General features: G+C 48.3%; 1 protein-coding gene across 1 annotated transcript in view; it reads left to right on the top strand.

Annotated features, from left to right (window-relative positions):
* Positions 1-3507: 3507 nt before the first annotated feature.
* Positions 3508-23599, top strand: part of SEPTIN9 (septin 9) — a 144806-nt gene continuing 124714 nt past the window's right edge. Inside the window, exon 1 of the mRNA XM_074888845.1 lies at positions 3508-3609. Coding sequence (XP_074744946.1) covers positions 3588-3609 — 22 coding nt within the window. The 5' untranslated portion in view covers positions 3508-3587. The remainder of the gene's footprint in view (positions 3610-23599) is intronic.

Genomic DNA, 23599 nt, shown 5'->3' with positions numbered 1-23599 from the left:
TATAGTCCTGACACCTGAGTTTCCACCTCTAAATCAGTCAGAGATACTGTTCCCCAAAGAGGAGGCTCAGGCCTGCTCTGCTGCTCACTGGCAGGTCTTTGCAGTGTAAATTCCTGCTTATCCTTGTTGCTGGTCACCTGGGGAGCTCTGCTCTGTCCCATAACAGCAACTTTTTCCTACCAGGCAATGTCTTTGAGCCCCACGGCATCACTGAGACTCCCCACATCTGTCCCTGGGAAAACTCAACCTTCCTCCCCTTTTGCAAGACAAGAAACTAAACTTGGTCTGAGAGGTTGAATGAGTCAGTTGGTGAGATGCAATTACACAGCTCATCTTACCCTAAGCTTCATACTAGATTGTATTTTTTTCCCCAGGGTCTCACCCTTTACTTATTTCTATATTTTCCTCACTCATTAGTTGGTGCTGTTGCCTCCACCAGTCTCTCCCACACCTTGATCCTTTCCTGGGCCTCTGGCTCCCTGCCCCAGCCCACCCTATGTAGCTGGTGGTGCTTGTCTCTCTTGCTCCTCTGATTGCTGTATTATGTTTAGTTTGGGAGATTGCGTATCTCTGTGCAGGGCCCCCACATGCTGGGGAACGTGCTTTCCTGGAGGATGCAGCTGGGGGAGAGACAGCACATACCACTTGCAGAAAATGCCTTTCATGCCTGCCATGAAACTGTAACACATGTGTTCATGAAGAACCAGCTGCTGAGGGCATCACAGCTGGGTCAGGCTTAGCAGCAGCTGCAGGAGGTGCAGCCTCAGTGGGTGCAGGTGCTGTTGGGCTCAGAAGAGCCTGCCCGTGCTCATCCCTCAAGAAAGATCACTGCTGTGCATGGAGTTGGGCATCATGAGATGGAGACAAGTGAGGCTGACACAGCCTCTCTGAAAAGACACCAGCTCTGTGCCTGTGCCAGCACCGTGCTGGCATAGGAGTGCCAGGGTAGGATGCGTTTGGCAGAGGGGATGTCCAGGGCTGGCATGGGATGGGTGCGTACAGCAGGTTGGATCTGGGCTGTTTTGGCAGGGCTGGATGCATGAGGCTCACAAGATGCCTGCCTGTGCTGTGGCTGGGCCAAGCCAGCAGTCTGAATCCCTCGCTTTCAGGAACAATAAATTCCCTCACTAATCTTACGAAAGAGGGGGAAAAAAAAAAGCTATAAATGACTTACCTATTTGAAGCCTGTGGGCTCTGCATTGTATTAAACATTAACCTGCCCTTCTGAGCCAAGCGACTGATTCTCTGGGTAATTCTGAGGCTGGGCAGCTGAAGAAAAGGATTCTTTGTCAGACAGTATTTCAGAAAAAATCCCTTCAGCCATTTTCTGTCTCATCTTGTTTGTTTGGCCCTGCGGTAGAAAGCCTGCTCCACAATTTGCTGTTTGTATTTGTGCAGTCAAGCTGATCAGATGGCTGTACCCCAGCCACGGCTCCAAAAACGCTGCTCACCAGCAGCCCCGCAAAGGCGCAGGCACACTGCACACATAATCATGCACACATGTGGAACCACACACTTAATCGCACACATGTAATCACACACTTAATCAGGCACACATGGACATATACCCATATGTGAGAAGACCAGAAAGTTGTCTTTTGATCTTCTGTAAAGTGTATCCCTGTGAGTGCTGAGTATTGAAAGTAGTCGTGCCCATCAGAGAGATGCAGGCAAGAGCAGAGCGGGGGGATTAGCCTTTGGGAATGGGTTCTGCTCCTGACTTTGCCCTTACTTGGTGTACAAGGTGGGGCAAGTCATTGTGCTATTGTTTCTTCTCTGTAAATGGTGACTAATGATTTCAAAAGCACCTGTGGAAAGAGTAATATATTGTTACTACGGGCTTAGATGTATGTTTACTTAAGCAACAAAGCTTTGCTGGTTCAAAAATTTTCTTGATGACAGACTTTTGCTAACATCTCCCTGTTGGAGACCACAGCGTAGCAGTAATGCAACGTAGTTGGGTGGCAGTGGGTAGAGTTGTTGCTGCTACAAACCTGGGAAGGTGTGAGTGCTCCTGAGCTGTTCCAGTGCAAATTCTGACTGCTTAGCACCGAATCCCCCAGCGACTTCAACTAGCTCTTCAAGTTTTGCACTAAAGCCTGAGAGAGGCTCACAGTCCTTTTTTTCCCATGCCTGTTACAGAGGCAATAACCTATGGCTGACAAATGGTAACAAATACTGATGGGACATTTTAATCCAGTTCATCTACTCTCTTCCTCTGTCCCTGTGCAATGCCAAGGTTAGGGCTGGGGGGCAGAACAGTTTTTCTTCTACTGTGGAAAAGTCTAAAACCAACAGAAAGCCTTTCCTACTGAAATCATGCCTTTGAGCTGGTGGAATTTTCACATGTGGATGGGACTTGTGCTCTGCACCTTTGTGTGGGTGACTCACCGGAGCAGACTGTGGAAATCTTTCCAGTGATCAGCCCAGTCCTTCCTCCAGCAGTTCAGGCTCCTGCACTTCACTGTGCCTTTACTCACAGCTAGTCTTAATTTGCTCTTTCTTCCTGTCTGCGTTCGTAATGCCCCCAGCTTATTGCATTTGCGTAACTAATTGTCCGAGGTGTGTTTCACAAGGGAGTGATCAGGATCATCTTTGCTCCCCTGGCAGACCCATGTGCTGAGGCAAATAAGGAACAGTGAAATGGAGCCGCCTCTTCCCCAGTAACCTGGGGGAGATGCCAGATCCCAGTGCCTTTAGACTGGATATTAGGAAGCATTTCTTTCCAGAAGGGGTTGTTGGGTGTTGGAATGGGCTGCCCGGGGAGGTGGTGGAGTCCCCATCCCTGGAGGGATTGAAGAGTAGGGTCGACATAGCGCTGAGGGATCTGGTGTAGTTGGGATCTGTCAGTGCTGGGTTAACGGTTGGACTAGATGATCTTCAAGGTCCTTTCCAACCTAGACGATTCTGTGATTCTGTGTGCTTTGGGGAGCTGGGTATGGGGTACGTGGCTCTCTGCGTCCCCCCCCAAGCTAAGTAGCTGCTTGCACATAGCTCTCCCCGTGTCATAAGCTTGCATACACATTTTGCTCAATTTACAGCCCTGAATGAGCCCTTTACGTGTGGGTTTGAAAAGGAAAGAGGTGTTTACACCGCAGGGTGCTGAGGGGCCAGTAACGCACTTTGAACTAGAAACTGCCTGAGAGCAGCGCTGACCTGAGCCGGTCCGGCAGCAAAGGGCTGAATCAAAGGCGTGGGGTGTGCCGGGCTGGAGGCATGAAATTCCCTCCCTTCCCTTTGCTGCACCGGCTAAATACACTGGGATTTCCAGGGCTGGGAGCCGGCAGGAGTCATCCCCAGGCACTGTTTGTTTTCCGAGGGGATAACGTGCAGCCGTCGGGGAGGCTGAGCCCTGCCCTACCCCTGCCAGTGCCAGGAGAGTTGGAACAGCCCATCACTGGGTGTGAGATTAGGAAAGGTGTGTGCTAATTAATTGGAGCGCTGGGCTGCCCCTCGGCTGGAGCCGCCCGCGTGGATGCGGTGGCGGAGAGCGCGTCCCCTCCCCGCGGCACCCCGGCACCGCTCGCCCCGGCACCGCTCGCCCCGGCGCCTCGCCCCGCTCCTATGTCACAGCTCGACGCGACGGCATGAAGAAATCCTCATATTCAGGTGAGCAAGCGGCTGCCCCGCTGCCTCTCTCCTCTCGCCTCTCTTCCTTCGTGTCTGCACTGGGAAATGAAAAAGGTGATAAAACCCCCAAAAGTACAACTGGCACAAACCCTTCTCCCTCCAAGCTGCTCTAATGGAGCGAGCAGCTGTTTCACTGTGTATAAACAAGCCCCGTTGATCAGTGGAAAAGGCTTAAAAAGCAAAACAAATCCGGGGAGGCAGCTTGTTCCAGGCAAAACTCAGCGTTGGTGGCATGGAGCTTGTTATTCAGAAGGCACCTGTGCCAGCACGGGGTGAGCTCCAGTGCTGAGAGGCAGCTTGAGATTGAAACAGGACAGTGGCATTGTGTGGGACACCAGCTGCCTTTGGGGCTGGAGGGGTTCCCAAATTAGGGGTGGAAGAGCCAGGATCCCCTAAGGCTGTGGGACTCTCCCTGTGTCACATCTTGGCTTTTCTGGTCATGCCCCGTGGGGCGAGGGCTTTGTGCCCTCTGCTCACACCGGCTCCTTCCTCCCCAGCTAACACGGGAACCAGCAACCATGACTGATGAAATTTCTCTGAGCTTTCTGTGAAATCCTGCCAGCGGTCCCAAGAAGTGGCTGGTGCATCTCCTGGTAGGACACATCTCCTACAAGAAGTCCACTGCTCACCCTGTAAAACTCGGATGCCTCTGACAGCTCCTCCAGGTGCCGGACTTTGCTCTGCAGCTGATTTCTGCTCAGCTCCAGCTACCAGCCCGTGACCCTGTGCTCTGTAAGCCCAGTTCTGCCCTGGCTTCGCCCTGGCCGCTGCAGGGACACAGTGTCATCGTGCTGGCCTCTTCCAAATGTCCTGAGTCACTGGTCTGGCTGCACCGCAGGGGTGTTGGGGGCAGCTGCCACGCTACGAGTCACTCGAGCTGAGCCACGTCACTGCCAGCTGGACTCTGCCTGAACTCATAAGTTACAGGAGCTGGGGTTTGTCTTACTCAGAAAATTCCCTGTGTGATGCTGCTGCCTGTTTGTTGTTAAAATTAATTAGTAACGTTTCTCTCTTGCACATTTCTCTTCTCTCATTAGTGTCACTAAATGGACTGACAGGAAGGTTTTATTAGGGCTTGTATGCTGGGAACCTGAGAAAGCCTAAGCATGATTATTAGCATGTTGTAATGAATTAAAGTGGATATTAATGGTTGTGCATTGTGTGTAGGGAAACCTGTTATTTGTACAGGCCTCCCGAGGTGCAGATGGTGGCTAAAGCAGCCCTGGAGCAGGCAGGAGCAGTGCATGAACAGGTCTGGGGATAACTGGCTGTCATAAGAAAAAGCTGACAGTTCTGTGTGACCTGATATTATGACTTCTTGCATATAAGGCCAAGTGGTCCTTAATTGCTTTGCTTGCTTTGGGTTGATCGTGCTGGAGTGGAGCTGTGGCACTGCAAAGCCCCTGATGCGACTGATGTGTCTCTGGTGGTCAGTGTCCAAATCCACCTTTTCACTTGGTGTTGCACCTGAGGTTAGTTGACATCTGGTCAGTACCTTTAATTCAAGGACTGCAGTTGTATTTTGGAAACACTGTTTGCTTTGAGATTTCGCTTGATATGGTGCAGCTATTTAAGGGAAAAGAACGGAAGAATTAAACTATAGCCAGGATATACTACATTGAAGCAACAGCATAACTGCACTATGACCACCACTAATCTTACAAAGAGCACAGGCAGCTCTTCTGAGCAGCTCTTGTTTGCATGTTGCAAAGGCTTCGCTTTCAGCCTTGCAGCTCCTGGCCGTGCTGTGCTGTGCTGGGGCCTTGCCTCTTGCTGATTCATCGGGCAGAAAGGCTCTCGATGAATCACTCGCCGCGCTGGGGAGGCTGCCTTTGGAGAGCTGCCACCTCTGTGCGGGGCAGAGCCAGCCCTCCTTGTCCCATAAATCTGGTGGGTTTACAAATGGGGGAACAGGGATGGTAAATTGCTCTCGGGAATTTCACTGGGAATCCAGATTGCTCTCCAAGACACGAGTAAGGTGTGGAGAGTGCTGCAGAGCTGCTGAGCTTTCTACTGCCAGAGAAACTGGTGAGGTGACAAAGGGACTTCTCAGCCGCAAAGACTGCGCTTCCCAAGCATGTTGCTGACAGCCCCTGACAGACTGAAAACGCAGTTCTTGGCTGAGAAACTCCTGCAAATGATGACAAAAGGAAACAATAAGCATCTTCTAAACACTTTTTGAGGTTAGGGAGCATCCCTTGCTGGCTTTGTTTGCGCCTCTCTGGTATATTCTGGATCTGTTCTGTGGACCGGGTCCCACTGGAGAATCTTGCTTGACTTCATGGAGCTGAAGCTCCAGCTCTGTCCTCCTCTGTGAACACAGCAATGCTGCTGTAGTGCTCTCCTGTCAGCAGGCTGCTCCCCACCGCAGGCAAGATTTACCTTTTCTGAAGTACTTCAGGGCAAATCATTCCCCGTCTGCTATGACTTCTGAGCACATGCCATGTAGGTGTGGTTGGGATAAAGAGTTTGCCTTTGGATGCTTTACCTCTTACCAGCAGAGTGGCTCAGCCTGGTAGCGGTTGTTTTTTTTTTGGAACTTCCTGGCAGCAGTGGTAGGACGAGGGGAGAGGGTGAAAAGGGGATTTTACGTGGTGAGTTAAAAATGAGCAATAACTGCTATTGAAGCCAGCTCTTACATGTTTGCTTTAGGGAAGTCTATTTTTTCAGATGCTTAAGGCAGGGAGAGTTTTTTCTGAGATGTTTTACTTGTCCTGGAATACTATTTTTTTAAGGATTTTTTGATTCTCATTTTCCGTTACTCAAGCCCAATTGCATCGCCAGAGAAGCAATAAACAGGATTTGTGATAAATGACATGATGATTTTTAGGTTCAAGGATGGTGCAAATTGTTTTGGCCAAGGACTGTTTGCAGTTTCAGGTTTATGTAGGATGTTGGTGTGCACTGAAATAAGGGTTGTCCTAATTACAGTACCTCCATGGTGGTTATGTGTGACCCACCCTTACCTAAACTGTGGACTCCTAATTTATTGCTTGGGCACCTTGGGGAGAAATAACTCCTCATATATGAGCTAAGGCTATAGGAAAAACTGCGGGAGTAACAGAGCTGTGATTGATCCTCACATTAGGATTTGGGAACAATTTTTCTCCCATATTACGACTCACAAAATGATTCCCTATAAAACACAGACAATAGAATATAAGTCCAATTGGAGTTGCTGGTGTTATCTAGACTGGGAGGCTTTGGGGAAAGGGCTCTGTCCTCTGACGGGTTTGTTTATAGTGTCCCAGGATCCCCTCCTGTCCTTGGTGCCGACACCACGCGGTGTCCTGCAGATGCTGAACACTTGCAGCTCTGGTCCAAGGCAGCAGCAGTTACAGGTGTTGGGGGCAAGTTGGGCTTGTACCCTGCCAAAGGGCTCCGGTTCGAGCTCCGGTATGTGCAACCAGTGAAGAAGAAAGGCAAGTGAGCTCTTGCTGGGGTTGAGCAAGAGCTGCATTGTGCAGTTGTGATAGCACAGGAACGTGCACTGCAGCAAGAGCTCATCGGGTAGGTAAACGAAGGAGTTTGTCCAAGTGCAGTAACGAAGCGATGGGTAGACTTGGCCCACCCCTAAAAACACATCAACGGCTGCAGCTGGACGGGTGCTGCCTGTTGTGGGGGCCTTGGTACCTCTCTGGCTGCAGCCGCTCTTCTGAGACAGTCTGGAAAAACTGAGACTGACTCTTTTTCAGGCTGATATGGCACGAGAGGCCCAGTACAATTCCTGAAATGGCTTTTTACTTCACTGTCATAAAAGTTGCTGGGTGGGGCAGAGATGACCCAGTGTTTGCAGAGCCCCATTGTTCTTTCCTGAACCGGACCCCATCTCCTGTCAGCTGCCTGGCATTGTGTTTGTCTAAGCCATGGAAAAATGAACAGAGTTGTTCAGACTGATTTTTTTTTTTTTTTTTTTTAAATTTAGTTCACTGGCCAAACTACAGTATCAAGGAAAAAATATTGCTGGGATCCAACAAAAACATTCATTTAATTTTAGATTGTCATTTTGAACAGAAATTCAAAATAGTTTGTTTTGAAATATATAAAAATTAAAAAAGCCATTTTTTTCAGCTCAAACCCACAGCTAACTCTTACTTCCCAAAACCCGTATTGCAGGGCCAACAAACTATCATTTAAAGAAGTGATTGTATTGAGGATTTACAATCAACCACAAGAAGCTGGATCCTCAGTCTATAGCTGTTGAAACCTATTGCTCAGAACCTGAATTCAGTGCAAGGAATGCCTCCACCAGCTCAGAGGGATGAACCACCCATTGCCCCATTTCCACCTGTTATCTCTATGTGAAACAGCCCTGCCTGTGCTTGCTGTGCTGAAGCATGTCTGTGGTGTCTCTGTTGCACGTAAGTGTTTAGCCGCTGTGGATCAAGAGCAAAGCACTTTGCAGTTTTGCAGTAACGAACTGGTTGATGAAGAGGCACAGCAGTCACTGACACTGCTGCCTAGTGCTTGTGCGAATAGATGGTGTAGTAAGTAAATGCATCAGCCTTCAGGAAGGCTTCTGCAGAATAGCAGGAGCAGAAAAACTGCCAGGGTTTCTGCTTCATCCTGTGTCCTCACCGCTTGGTGGGACAGAGCTACCCCTGGAGCCACAGGTGGTGGAGCAGCGGCCCGCAGATCCCAGCATGCTGGTTATTGAGCTGGTGTTTGTGTCTCTCTGCTTTTAATAAAGGCAAAAGTTTCTGTGCTGGGTTGTCGTCTTGCTTACAATGACTCCTATCTCTCGCCTTGCTCGCAGGATGCCATTTCTGCTCTTCTGCTGCCGCATCCCTGACTTCTCCCTCTTCCAGGACTCTGCACTTGAGCCGAGCCGTGAAGCCTGGCCTGGGCTTCTTTCCTTTCCTTTCAGGGGCAGAGCAGAGCGGAAGCATTTGTAAAGCCAGTGCGAGTGTGGAGGATGTGAAGGGGAAGGAAAAGTGTTCAGAGAGAGGTTTGGAGCCCAGGAGTCGGGGGGTGAGGAGGAATGGTGGTGCTGGCAGTGCCCTCATGGGGTGAACTGCCCCAGGAACACTGGCCCCTAGCCTGAGGCAGTGGAAGTTTTGCACGAAGTGGTTTTGTGTTGGCATTGTGATACCTTGTGTTACTGAAGTAGTGGGAAGGAAAATAACAAAGACTACAAATGAACTTGTTTCTTGATAATCCAAGAATAACAAGAGGCTGGTGTACAGACAAAGGGCTTGCATCTTATTTTCAGGATGCTGAAAGCTCTGCAGGTTGTCTTGGCCAGCTGCATGGATGAGCTGCGTTATTTGGATCCATGTGAAAGCTGGTTGATACCAAATACCATGGCCCCTGTCCTTGCTTTAAACCCTTGAAGAACAGAGAGAACAGACACGATGCAGTCCCTGCATGGCAAACATTTGCTCACTGTTCCAGAGAACCACATCTCTGACTAGTCCATGACTCACGCTCACGCTTTCCAAACAGTGGTCAGCAGCTGTGGTGCCTGCTCACAATTGCCCATTCTGCCCGGTGGGTTTTCTTCCCCAACGCTGTTCGTTTATGTTTTTTACCACTCCCATCTATCACATCACACTGTTCCCTGCTCCATCCCTGCCTGAGTCACTTCCCCATCGCTGCATGCACAGTTGGACGTGGCCTTTAATGTTCCTGCTGGCTGCTGCCCCTGGTTTGTTGTTTGAGCATCATTTCCCTGAGCGCTCTGGGGGATGCAGGGTGAAAATATGAGTGTTCTTCCCTCTCCAAACCTCCAAATTTCTTGATGACTGGTGTATGATGGGTGGCAGAGGCAAAGGCAGTGTGAGCAGGGCAGTGTTGCAGACCGTGCTCCCAAGCCAACGCCATGGCTGAGAGGCAGCGTTGCCCAGGTCTGCACTGTGTGGTTAACAGCTTAAAACCTTTAACAGTTCTTTTTATTACTTTTAAAATGAAAAAGTTGTATGCTTTAGAGAATTAGATTTCTCATGTGTCTGTCCTCTCTTGTAGTAGTAAAACCTGTAATTTTCTTAGAGTGCTACAAATTGGAGTCTAAGTTGGACAAAAGCACCCTGATCCTCGGACAGACCGTTCTCAGCTGCCTTCAGGGCCTCACCGTCTCCTTCTGTGGCTTAGCAGATATCATGAGTTGTTGATGGCAGCTGGCATCAGTCCTGGCAAACTTACCTCTGCGCTTCCTTGCTGCAAAAAATGAGGTGGGACCGTGAGATCTCCAATCAAAAAGAACAATTGTTATATTTGACTTGCATGCTGACAGAATATATTGCCATAAACGTCAACGCAATCTGCTGTCACATGTTTCTGATGGTTTGTGATGATTGATGTAATCTTGTTATGAAAAAATTCTCCTATAACAGTGCCACGCTGTGCTGGGGTGGCAGGATCAGCGTGATGGGTTTGGTTGGGTGCTCCTCAGTTGCCAGATTTGGCTGACGTGTGCAGGCAGTGGTAGAGCTCAGCTTCAGGTAGCAAAACATCCCAACGTCTGTTAGGAAATAGTTTGAAGAAGCAAGGGAATTCGGCCTGTGGAGAAAGCCAAATAAGAAACCGCAACATGCAGACATGTGCAGAAAATAACAAAAAGCCATGTGGGACCCAACAGGGTGATTATCTGCTTCCCCAAAACACCAATCATCTTCCCGTGCCCACCTGGGGTGAGCAAGAAGTGGTGCCGTGTGGAACAGGGGAATGTTGCTGCAGAGAATAACTCCCTGCCTGCTCACTGCTTGCAGGGAAATCCCTCCCAAAAGCAGTGCTGCTGCTTGCCAGATAGCGAGTGGGGCTAACCTGTCCCCTCTTAGACAAGAGAAGTCTTGGGTTTTGCAGCATAAGGTGGTACCAAATCCAAGGCAAAGTCTGTGGAAGAGGAGAGCACTTTGTATCACAGTGATTTGTGAAGATTTAACCTGTTGGATAGACGTGCAAAGTCTCTGCTTGCTTTTTGTAAGCTCCCTGGTGCCACACAGGAGAGGGTGGGATCCACCTGTCCCTAGGGGTGATGCTATCTGGCCATGCCAGTGTGTTTAACAACACACCGCGGAGTTTCTCTTCCTGCCCGGTGTCCTCAGGAAGAGCAGCCCTGGCTGTGCAGCCCTCGTTCCCCATGGAAATCGCATGCTGCAAGCAGTGGTGTGGTGGGAGAGAGGCAGCACAGTCACTGGTGAGTCAGCCTGTTCCCACACTGGCCTGCAGTGGCTTACCAGTGACAGAGACAGCTCAAAGCACCCTTTGAAGGGTTTATGTTTGAGATGGTGGGTTCACAGCTGCCTGGGAAGCTGGTTCCTCTGTGTAACTCATTGTTCAGGTGATAGCACAGGCTTGCAAAGGCCTTTCTTGCAGCTGCTATCAGATGGGGCAGTCGGTCCATCGCTGCAGAAGCCCGAAAGAGAAGCCTGGCTTTGTGCTTGTAAAGCAGCTTTCACTGCCATGTGCACAAAATAGCCTCTCGCAGGGCTCAGTGGGATTCAGACATCTCTAGAGCAGAGGACAGCATCAGTGTGGGATGGCACCAGGAGGATGGGAAAGGAAAATTTTTGTCAGTGCTGCTACATTTGTGAAAACAGCTGGCTGTGCTGGGCAGAAGGGGACTCATTGTGAAGTTCTTGCTCAAGCTTTACAGTGATCATTGCCCTACAGCAGTCTGAAGCACAATACAAGTTATCTTCATGACCTGAACTTTTAATTTCAGGTAGGGCAGGCTCAAATCTGATGCTCAGAACATGTAACTGTCCCTCCATTTCCCTCAAACACTGTGCTGCCTTCGAGGCTCCCAAGTCGAGCAGATGGAAGTTGAACTGGAGGGACGATTGCAAGCTGGAACTAGCAGCAAAAGGGTTTTTTAATTTTTTTTTTTCCTTTGTCCATGCCAGATGAGTATTATTTACAGGAAACACTTTGTGCAGCTCTGAGATTTGTTTAGAGAAGGAGTGTAGTGGGAGGAGACAGCTAAAGGCATAATGGAAATTAAAAAGGTCATGGTAATGTTCAAGAAAGTCCATAATTTCCTGGTGTGGGAGTATTGCTATTCTGGGGACTGAGGGAATAATGGAGCTTGGGCTCTGTTTCCCAGGGGACAGAGGGCTTGCCGAGGAACCAGCTCCTTTTGGGAAGAGCTCAGCACCCAACAGCTGTCCCCAGGGACTTGTGGAGCTAATCCCAAAGCAGCTGCTGGGAACACAGAGGGTCCCTGACACTCAGACGTTCCCTCAGCTCCTCCGCAGTCATGTCCCGTTGCAGGCTGTGGTGGTGACGCCAGGGAAACTCTGAGCTCACATACTTGGGGAGCAAGTTGGAGTCCTGATCCTCAAGAGCAGCCCCTGGGTGCAAGTTTGCTTTGTTTTTGATGTTATCAAGGGAAATGGGGATTGCCTATAGCTTTATATAATGGACAGAATAAACAAAGGAAACAAGGACAAGATGCCCTCAGCAATTACTGCTGAGAGCTGTTGTTGAATGACTCAGTGGCTGAGTTGTAAGTGCCTGGACACGTACAAATAAAAGTTGCTGAGAAGAATAACAGATCTTGGCGTGTTACAAGTCAGGACAAAGGACTTGCACATGATAGACCATGGGAGGTGGCAGGGGTTTGTTCGAGTGAGTTTAAAGTTGATGAAAAGCTGTGAGTTAAGGAGGCTGGAGGCTTAGTTTCACTGGCAGGAAAGGTACAGCTCTGGGCTGCAGAAGAGCAAGCGTTGCCCACCGACTCGGCTGGTGGGGAGCTCCCAGCCTGCCCACGTCTGTGACTGGGCAGCGTCGGCCACCAGCACTCTACAACTGCTTTGCTCTCCTAATATTCAATTTCCGTCTTCCATTCAATGTGACTTTCAATTAATTTTTAAATTAAAAGCAATGTGTATCTATCAGTAGGAATGAGGATGAAACATAATTCATTGCCTGCACAGAATTTAATTTGAAGCACTGAAAGTTGATGATGTTGCCCATCCAATCCTGAAATGCTGTAATCATCCTTGTCCTCTGCTTTGCTTTGGGGTAGGTTTCCAACCTCGCTCATTTTCAGTATTCTAGTGATAAAAAGAATCATGTGTGCTGTATTGCTTTTATCTAAGGTCAGTTGCTAGAAGCACTGGGAAATCCTTAAATTCAGACCTTTACGTGCTCTTGCAGCCTTGTCTGCCACACGAAGGGTTTTTCCTTCCTTTGGTGTCCTGCCTTCGCGTGTTTGAGAGCATGTTTTATCGAATTGGGCATAATACTGAGAAATGTGAGTTTGAGTTGTGCCCAAGCTGTACCAAAACCACCACATCCTACCATGGGATTTCAAATGCCTCTTTTTTTTAATATTTTTTTTTTAGCAGATAGGATATGACTCTCAGAGCTGTTGAGTATTTACTGAACAGTTCAGACTCAGACAGCCTGAAGGACTAACATTACTATAGCTAATTGCCCTTTGAGGTTAATTGTCATTCAGCTACATCTGCATCTGTAAATGCTTTCCCAAATTGCTGTACTGACAAGTGAGATGCTTCAGTTGGGAGTCCCACATCTGAGCACGGAAAGGCTGTTGGTGCTGCGGGTTGTCAGGGGATGTCGTGGCTTGGGTGGTCCCTCCCGTCCTGCTTGGCAGCTGCAGTGCAAGGCTGTGATTTATTTCCTGGAGTGGGTTTTTGTCAGATAAACCTCCCAACAGTGATGTGAAATAATCTGACAGCTGATTCCTGCAGTTAATGTTGGGAGTGATGAGTTAATGTTGGGAAGGATGAGCTCAGCCCTTGCAAGATTGATCCATCTGTGGAGGTTTCAAACCTGCCTCCGTGGCAGAGCTGCTCTGCTCCATGTGCTCCTTCACGGACCAGCCGCTCTCTAGGAAATCAGCATCAGGCCATCAGTGTTTTAAAATACATGTCAGGCTTTTCAGACAGTGTATGTGGTGGGGAGAGAGGAGGAGGATGTCTGTGGCTGCAGGGTTTTTTTTGTGTGTGTTTTTTTGAGATCATCATGGGAAAAGTAAAAGCCCTGTGCTTGAGCCATGGTGGAAAGTTGTTTCATAATATGTGTCTGGATTAATGTTCAGATCTTACTGAGCCTTTTATGTCCTTTGGGCTGTGAATATAAGTATGGGAGCCCCTGGGAATGGATATAAGCCAGAAAAGCCTCCCATGTCAATGTACTGGGTGCCTATTATTGCAGGCATCTGCATTAAACCCTTTTATAGACTGCTGCTGTTCCATGGAAAACAGGTTGTGGGCTGCTCTTGGCAGAGTTTGTAGCACAGAAGAAGGGTTAGTGGCTCCAGACACTGGGAAGCAAGAGCTGGAAGGTTGGTCCAGGGCATAGTCACACAGCCCCTGGCGAGCTAGGAGCAAAACTTGACCTTAGTCCTGGGTAAAATTAAACAGTGTCCTCATTCCTAGCCCTGTGGAGATACTTCTGTGTCCAGAGCCCCTGCATCTGATGGACAGATTGCTACTGAGAGGCATAGCAGGGGTGAGAGGTGTTTCCTGCAGGTCAGGTGTACACAGGAGTGTGGGTCAGTGGATGGGAAAACAGAAGCTGTGCTGGCAGAGCACCTACACCAGTGGAGACTGATGGGGGAAGACCAGTACAGGAATGTGGAGATGCAGGAGCAAGGGCTGGGCGTGGAAGGGCGGGAGGGGAGGATGCAGACCCAGCGCACAGCCCAGCCCGCGGTGCCTCTGGGCTTGGGGAGGGAGCAGAGATGCAATGAAGGAAGCGGCTTCACTGATGAACTGAGCATGTTTCCTCCTCATACACCCCAGGAGATATTTTGAGCATTTCTGCAGCTCTCTTCCAACGTGCACTGAAGGTGGGGAAGATGGGGACGGGAGGTGAACCAGGTTCCACGTGCTTCTGGGCCAATGCTCTGGGGGAGGAAGAGTAGAAAGTGTTAAATCTTGTCAGGATGCAAGAGAAAACATCAAGATAGGAAACAGTTTCTTCAGAGAGGTATATGCTAGGAGGAATTGGAATAGCCACAAGTCGTACTGGGGCATACTGGGAGGGATGCTGAAAGAGAGCTGTGATAGCCTCTGAGAAGGTAAAAGCCATACAAGTAACCCTTGAATTATTTTACAATTGCATTTTTTTGTTATAAATATTGTTATAAATAGTCTGATGAGGTGGTATGAATTCTCATGGCTACAGGAAGAAATTTTTATTGATTATTTCCACTCTGTGAACACTTCACAGCGAGGTTGAACATCTGTGTTGGAATTTACCTTTCCCATGAATAGCACAGGAGCCATAAACAGTTTGTAGCCTTGTCTTCAGAGCTTCCCTTGTATAATCACAGCACAGGTAGAGGGCACAGGGCTCTCTTTGAACTTGTCAGACAGACCCCAGGCCCCTATGTGTGGGAACTGTGCCTTCTTTAGCACACCTTAGTATATGTGGAGTTATAACTTCTCAGCTGGATAGCAGAAATGACAACCACAGGGGAAAAAAACCACACTTGTTTCTTAGGTCAGGAGCATTCAGGACCAGAAGTTGCATATCCTTTTTAAATCTACATCGTTTGTTGCAAACGGTGTCACTGGATGGAGAACAGTGGGTCAGAAAAGGAGAAGACATGGTGTTAAAAACACTCATCTTGTGCTCGGTATGGCTATAAACTCTGACTGCATATGGAGAGTAGGCTGCTCAGATACCCTGCTGATGAGTTGTGACTTTTCTCCTTCCTCCTCACCACCTCCTCTCTGCTGACTGTGGGCTGTCAGGGCTGCCCAAGTGAGCACCAAGGCAGCTGCTTTACCCAGGACTGTTCCATGCTCTCCTGCTTTCTGTCTGGAGATGACCTTGTTTGAATTTCTAAGAGATCACGAAGCTTGCCAGGGTGGATTTGTTTGCATTTCTCTTTAAGCAAATACCTGGTTGTCACGTGGAGCTGGAGCAGGTGGTGTGCAAGCACCTTGTCCTATTCCAAGGTACTCACAGTTTCAAGGCAAAATCGTGGCTTATTAACACAGCCTGGAGGACCTCCTGTTAACCCTGTTGAGTGGAGGATGCCTGCGTGTTTCCACGAGGCTGTGTTGCTCCCTCGGCACTCCCAGGGCTGTGGGGCTGGGGCAGGCTGAAGCAGTCAGCTGTGCAGATCTGATGGGAGCAGTCTGCTAGCTGCAAGGCTGGCCATGTGTGGTCACAAGGCTGGCCATGCATGGTCAGGTTTTCTGGCTTTTTTCATGTAGCCGATCTGTCCTGATGTCTTACACGGGAGGAAAACTTAAGGGCAGGGTAGAACCCCAGACAGACAAGATGGTTAAGTGCAAACTCTTGAACCAGGGCTGCTCTACCTGGCACCTGGTGGCTTTTCACATTGAGGATCCAGTGCACAACGTTAAAGGCTCGAATTCTCATCTACTATGAGGTGAACTTCCCCTGGGGCTGAGCCTGGATGCTGCTGGCCCTCTCATTTACGCAGCTCTGACAGTCTGCCCTCCACACCTCCATTTGCAGTCAGCTCCATCCCACCTTCCTGCAAGCACCTGCCTGGAGTACTTGTCACCCTGAGCTATTTCTGTAGTTGATAAAATCTGGCGATTCAGCCCATGTAGGATATGAATCTTTCATAGGAACCTCCTGCAGCCACTCACTTGAGAGAGTCTAGTGTATAGATTAGACCTTTGCACTGGTCCTTGCTGCCTCACATTGCATCTTACTTGGGTTTTTGTTCATTGTCCATTTCCAGTGTATCAGGATTAATTTGAATTCTAATATTCTCCAGCATACTAGCTTCATCCCCCTTGGGATCATCTTCATCTTTCATAACCTCTCTATTTTCCATTTCTGATGGTTAATGAATGATGTATCCTTAGGTCAAAACACAGCTGGGAGATCAGGCTTTGTATTAAAAACTGCTTTGGAGTAGTCCCTCAGAACACCCTGGAAGCATCCAAGCCCTGTTGTCTGTAGATTATGGGCAAAATAAGACTATAAACCAAGTAGAGACCTCTGCTTTGGGGATTTAACAGCCTCCTCTGCTTTTCAAACCATGTAATCATAATCTTTTCAAGATTAAACAGTTTCAGCTGTGGGTTGGTTTTTTTTTTTTGAATTTCACTTTCTTACAGAATAACTCAATGGTGACAGATGTCCAAAAGCCCTGGAGGTCAGTGCTTTCTTTACACACAGGAAACTGAGGGCACAAGGGGTGACAGTTCCCTCTGGAGAGGGACATGGCTGTTTCTCACTTCTCCTGGAGCATGGGTCTACCTGGCAGTGACCTCGCTCTGTGCTTGTATCTCCAGGGCAGAACCCTACAGAGGGGCTTCAGGCTCCTCCGAGCGATGCGCTTTGTGAATAAACGTGGCCTTTTCTCCTGTGCCCCCAAAGCCTTCCCAAGTGTCCATGGGAAATTCTCTGTGAAAGACATATGCTTATGCCACTTCATTGCTGAGGAAACTGAGCTGCAGATAAACAAGCTGCTTCAGTTTGTGTGGCCAGGTTGGGGCATAATCAGATATCCTGACTCCTGCTCCTTGTCTAATGACTGTGCAGATAACCAAAGTGCTTCCTATTCCTGTAAGTGTCTTCAGTCTTACAGACATTGAACTTAAAACGAGGAGAGAGCTAATATCCTGTATTACAGGGGACTGAGGCCTGGGAAAAAACAAGGTGAAATTTAATTTTGCCTAAATTGAGCCATCTAAAAGCATCAGAGCTGGTCCCTGCAGCCTCTCTCCAGCCAGGGGCTGTCAGATGACTCACTCTATCTTCTACCTTCATCTCAGGATGGGGGTGACTCACCAGCTGCAGAGCCTGTCTCCTCTGACTATGGAGGGTGTCTGGGGCTCCTGGGCAGATGATTAATATGCAAACACTCAGGCCAGTGCTGCCCTGAGGCTCCCAGGTGTCTGTGGCAGAGCAGGAAGTCAAACCCAGGGCTTTGGATGGTTATGAGCCTAAGTAGTGGGCATCCTTCCTTCACAGACACTAAAGCACATGGCCACCAGCTTGCAGCAGTGCAGCGAGTGACTGCTTGATGTACCAGCAGTTAAAGAAAGGCCAGCATCCCGCTGTGCAGCTGGGGCTCTTCTCCCTGGCCTGCTGAGGACACAGCTGGTTGAGGAACAGCTGGGCCATGCTAAGGATAGGGACCAGTACAGATTCGATGTCTCAGAAATGGTAAATACATTTAGTCTGTACCAGTGAACATTCTCCTCTGGCTCCAAAACTGCTCCACAAAGAGGTGCTTTCGTGGAGAGGAAGAGGAGTGCCAGCGGGAAGCTTGCTGAGACAACACAGAAACATTTTCTACCAGTGATCTCAGCCTCTGGAGATAAGGCTGGAATTTTGACACCCCCCAGAGCATCCTCCCTTGGCCCCTTGTCGATCCCACAGCTCTGGACAGAGGAGGGAGGTTCCTGCCTGGGCAATGCTTCCGCAGGGATACAAAGGATTGGGGCAGGTTTGGGCTAGAAGGACATGGCAGCGCCATGGATCCCTCTAGACAAGAGGTGTTGGAGCCCTCTGACTGCAAAAGATGCCATTTGTGAAAGGTCAACTTGTGTAATAAACTCTTGACAGTGGTGTAGATGTCATCAGAAGTGACCCAAGCCTCCAGACAGAGAAAAACCTTTCAGGTTTGGCTGGCAGCGGCCTGGGCATGCACCGTGGCAGGTTGCACACAGCGTGGTTCCTTACTTATGGCACAAGGTGCGAGTCCCTAAGCTTCACCACGTTGGGAATCCTCTCTCACGCTGCTGCTTTAGCACAGCACAAGGTCTCAGTGGTGCCGGGGTTGGTGCATGGAGGCTTGGGTTACTCAGTAGTTGCAGGCTAAGCTTCCCAGGGAGAAGCCATGCCAGCACAAAGCAGATCTCAGTCCTCTGCATATGTGTGTATTTGTTACAGGAATAGCAGAAATCGCCTTTTTTGTTGTGAGGATTTTCATAGTGGAGGCTGAACATTTGTATTGTTGGGGTGAGTGACTCGAGGGAGGGGTTCTGGATTGGGCCCTGACCTCTGCTGCCTGGCTCCGTTACCCTGAGCATGCCATGTTCCACGTACAATGCTGCCTTTCAGCCACTCCTACAGAATAGGCTCTGTGTCTCCTTGTGTGAGCCCTCTTTTAAGAGAGAAAAGCTTCCTTAGAGGCTGCAGGCAGTGCTCCACGACTTGAAATGGTTTTCACCTGTGCCAGGAGTGATTTCACTCTGCCTTTTGCCAGGGATGAGCTGTTTGGTGGTGCCAGGTGCTTTACCTTTCCCTTTCTGGCAGCTGGAGAAACCCATTAGAGGGATGAGTTGCATTGGGACTGCTTGGTACCTGGGGAGAAGAGTGTGTAATCATGGAGTAGGATCACGTAGAGGTGGTTCCTACAGCTGGGGTTTGTTTAAGTGAACTTATTCTTAATTTTCCTGCTGTCCCTCTGTAGAGCTGACTGTTGGAGAGCATGGCTAGGCAGAAAGGTAGGTGTCGAGCCTAGAATTGTTTTGTCCCATACAAAGATTTAAAAGGATAAGTTGATAAGATATTGGCACTTATGTATTGATTCTACATCTTGTTTTTAAATTAATTTAGTGCTTTTGTGCTGGGTACCTTACTCCTCTGATGTGTAGCAGGACACAACAGATGTATTCTGGGGCTCAGCATGGGCAATGGGTACTTCTGAGAACCTAGTCCTCCATTAAATGCCTCTAAATGCTTCATACGAGGGAGATGGCGAGCTCACAGGAAAATTGATCTCAGCATTGACTGCAGACCACTCAGAGATACAGCCTTAAGCTGATCGTGTAGCTGACTTTGGGACTGTGGTCAGTCTTTTTGTGGGCATCTGACTTGGAGGTAGAAGAGAGAACTGTAAGTGCAGCATCTCTGAAGAGATGGAGTTATACTACAGTTTGTAAAGGCACTTATGCAAACTCTAGAGTAAGCTGATTTGCAACATTAGGCTCTCAAATATGTCCTAAAAATTGTCTGAAGTTCTATTCCAATTTCCCTGCTGCAGTTGCTATTAAATATAATTGTAAGATACAAGGAAAAACATTCAAAGAATGTTCCCAGCTTATGAAACTGGATTGCCTTGGCTACTTTTGGGGCAGACTTGATAGGAGAAAGCCCTCAATTGTCTGGGTCCAGGACTTCATTGTAGTCTCAAATTGTAACTTCCCTTCTTCCCTGATGTTTAAGGACAACGGACATTATTTCAGTAATCTATAGATTCATTCTTTAAAATACAGCTAAAATGTAAAAACATTAAATAATATATCCCTCCTGCTCCTATAAGCAGGGCAAGTGTTTGACACCTCATTTCACAGGCAGAGAAAAGGATATATGGAGGAGGAAATTTATGTGCAGTGGGTTGTGGTAGAGCTGTGATGGCAGCTGAGTGGTTCCTGACTCCTCTGTCTGCAAACAGCTTTGCCCTGCAGTCGAGCTGGTCCTCCCTGGCCACCCACTTCAGCATCTTCCTGGGGCAGGTTAGCCTGGAATGAGCAGAGAATCAAGCTGCGACTGGAGCTGGGGTTAAAGGTAAATGTTAGAATGTGGATGTCTGATGTCCCAAGGGAACAGCTGCAATTGTGAGCTTAAATGTCTTGAGTAGGGCTACCTGGGGAGCCGGTGTCTGAAGCACGGCTTGGATCTTGGGCTTTCTGACTTTCAGGCAATTCTGTGTAGTATCGGAGTATCACAGGGCTCCTACCAAAGCAATCCAGATTTATCGTTGTGTGACACATGACCGCAAAGTGTGTGTGTGTGTTCAGGCTGCTGCTACCCTAGGGATGCTTGGGTGAAAGGGCTCCAGTAGCGTTTGTAGCCCAGAGAGTATTTGTGTGGATGTGCGACACAGAGAGAAAAGTGACCATTGGCTGTTTGGCCTTAATGCTTTTCCAAGATTACCTGTTCTCAATCAAGTGGCCAGACAGTTTGTGAATCTTGACCTTGTGTAATCGTCTGAGTTTCTGGCTAGGGAGGGAATGGGATTTAGTGACCATGGTCCCTTGGCTGCTGCTTTACCTGTGGCTGGTTCCTTTGGATGTTACATGGCTGCAGTGGAGCATCTCTCGTACTGCATGGAGGAAAAGGGCACTTTGTCACAAGTCTGCAGTGAGACTTGGACTTGCATGTTAGCATCTAAGTAAAATCCTTGGCTGAGTTATTCCCTTTGCAGTGTCTTCAGAGTCAGTCGCTGATCTCATAACCAAAGTCTGCCCCTTGTCTCCTCCAGCTGTGCATGAGGAGTTGCTCACTAAGGCTGGAAGGTCCAAGGCAGCCAGGTCTGCCCTGGGTGTCCTGTTAGCTACAGGCACTGGCATGCCTCAGCCAAACAGCCTGGTGGGTCATCTTCTTGGGTCACCCAGGCTCAGGAGAACCCTTAACCTCTGCCCTTTGTCGTCTGCAGCCCTTTGGCTAGTGAGCTGCTGCCTCTTTGTTCTCAGCTTTTCTCCCTTTATACACCCCCATCCCTCTCTGGGAAAAATCAACATTTGCCTTTCAGAGCCTGGCAAACAGAAGGGGTCTGTATTACATCCTGATGGCAGCCCCAGGCTTGCAGGGCCCCGATGATAAATCCAGCAATGTTTGTTGCGGGGGGACCCTCTGAAACTCGAGGTTGGGAGTTCTGTGTGTCTGAAACAAGAGCAGGGAAGCAGTGAGCAGTCACTGAGCAAATGCTGTGGCTGAACAATAAAATTTGGATTGCACTGAGGTTACAAGAAAGGCAGCAAGAAATTGATTTAAAATCTAAATAAGGTTTGTTTTATTTCTTTTAATCTGAAGTAACATTGCTGCTTAGTGTGATAAAGTTGTGCGTAGTGTCAGCCTGCAGCAGAGAGCCAGATGCTGGGCTGGGAAGTTTGCACCAGGAGTTCTGTGTGGTCAGAGCCAGAGCGTTACGGGCCTGCGGGGAGTGGGGAGGAGAGCCGCGGGGTAGCTTGGGAGTATTTGATCCATATGGAAACACCACATTGCAGTTTTAAAATTCCTTTCCCTCCTTCAAATCTGACAGTGGTTTTCTCCAACTAATCCATGGCCATTGCCGGATGAACCTGAGAAAGTTAGGTGCACTCATGCATCTGGATGCTGTAAATGTTTAGGGTTTTTTGGAAAGCAAAGGATGAGCAGTGATCATTTGTTTTGTTCTTTGTTTGCATAGTGCTCTGTGTGCTAAGCCATATTCCTTGTCTATTCAGGCTCCTGGGGACTCTTGTGCTATTAATGTTAATCATTAACTAACACATTTCTAGCTTGATGAAGCTCTTGTGGCAGCTGATTAATGTAAGAATTTGATTATTTCCTTCTTTGAGCAAGGCTGCAGCTTGGATGAGTTCAGATGTCTTCCGTCCTTCCCATCTCTGCCAGGATGCTACGGGTTCTGCAGAAACAAATGGGACCAGATCCATGCTGCTATCGCAGTGGCTTTGCTAACTCTGTGACGTTTTCTTGCAAAACGCCCTCATTTAGCAAAAACGTCACAAGAACACTGTTTGTTATAGTTCTTGGGTCCTGCTTCTCTCGCTTGGATTTCAGAAGCTGAGGAGTGTGAGCAAATGAGGAGCGTGGTGAAGACAGGATAAATTTAGGGGGACAAGATCTCTTTGGAAATCTGGATAGCTTCAACAGTGAACTGGAAGTGATTTTAGACTTGACAGTAGTTACCAGGTCCATTCCCAGTCAGTATAGCTTCACAAAAACAGTTTTTTGTTCCTTTATAAATCCTTTTCCCTTCCCTCCTGCTGCTAAGTAAAAGAATCGCATAAACCAGCAAAACTGACAATACATACAAAAGACCCATTTTTCCAGTCTTTTCCAATTTGTGTGGATACTTTCATTATAAACACGCATTTGTACAAGTCATCTGATGTGTCAGTGTGGTGACGTGGCATCCCTTCTTCTGCCCGGCCAGATTACCGAAACACTCTAACCAGAAGGATCACAGATGATGACTAACATACTTTTTCATATGAAAAACTGCTTGTGCTAATTTTTTTTTGTGCTTTCATGATTGTCCAGCATATCTCTGAATGACTATCAGCTGTGAGGAATTTGTGGGCAGTAAAGAACCGATGATCACAAAGAGCGGTGAAATGATCTTGTTAGTTCTATCAAGTGAATATCTGAGGATTGAGTTTGCTCACCTCAGAATGAACGCGTGGGGAAGAGTCTCTGTGCTGTTTGAAGGCCATTTTAACTATTGAGCAACTTGCCAAAGCACTAGGGGTAACTCTGACATTTTAATCTTGACATTGAGATTGAATGTCACTGAAAAGCCAAGACTTAATTCAAGCATGAGCTTGAATTCATGATAACTGGATAAAAATGTGTGGTGTGGGTTTTGCAGGTCAGTCGAGGCAATTTTCTGGTCTTGAGCTCTATGGATGCATCAGCTGATTTCCTGAGAATACTGCAGTTTAATTTGAGTTAAAATTTTGAATCAAAGCCTGAACTTCAGCCAAGGTTAAAGTTCTGGGTCCCCTGTCATTTTCTACCACCATGTGCAAGACTGGTCCTTCTACCTAACTTAGCCCTTTGATGTGGCCAGGAGCTCTGGACAGGCCACTGCTGGGCTTGGGGGAAGCTTTCCTAGCGCTGGAAAAATTGAGGCTTAATTCTTGCTGCTTCTTATCATTAGCACAAGCTTTTGGAGTGTTTTTTTAGGGTTAGAATGTTTGGCACCTGCCAGCAGTATAACGATGTGGTAGGAATATATGCATCTTGCTAATGCCAATTTCCCTGTGGTTTCCTTGAGGGTTATCTGTAATCCAGCCTCAAGCTGGGTTCTTTCGATGTGTGAACTTATGGCTCCACTTGTGTTAATAATGCTGTGCTGATTAGCAGTGTTGTCTGGCCCCAGCCTGATGATACCCAGCTCCCACATAAGTGAAATGGTTGGTGGTGTTTTAGGCTATATGGTCTACACTAGGGTATCGATCTAGACACGTACAGCTTGTTGATGCACCCATGTGGTGGTAGCTGTGTTGGAGAAGGTAGTGGTCTGCTCCTGAGTCTGTAATCAGTGCCTCTTGGGAACAGCATCCCTCCATTCCACCAGCATCCCTCCATCCCAATGAAAGCTCAG

This window comes from Strix uralensis, chromosome 19, assembly GCF_047716275.1.
Source record: "Strix uralensis isolate ZFMK-TIS-50842 chromosome 19, bStrUra1, whole genome shotgun sequence".
Lineage (NCBI taxonomy): Eukaryota > Metazoa > Chordata > Aves > Strigiformes > Strigidae > Strix > Strix uralensis.
The sequence above is the reverse complement of the archived record's forward strand: the minus strand, read 5'-3'. Positions and strand labels throughout refer to the sequence as shown.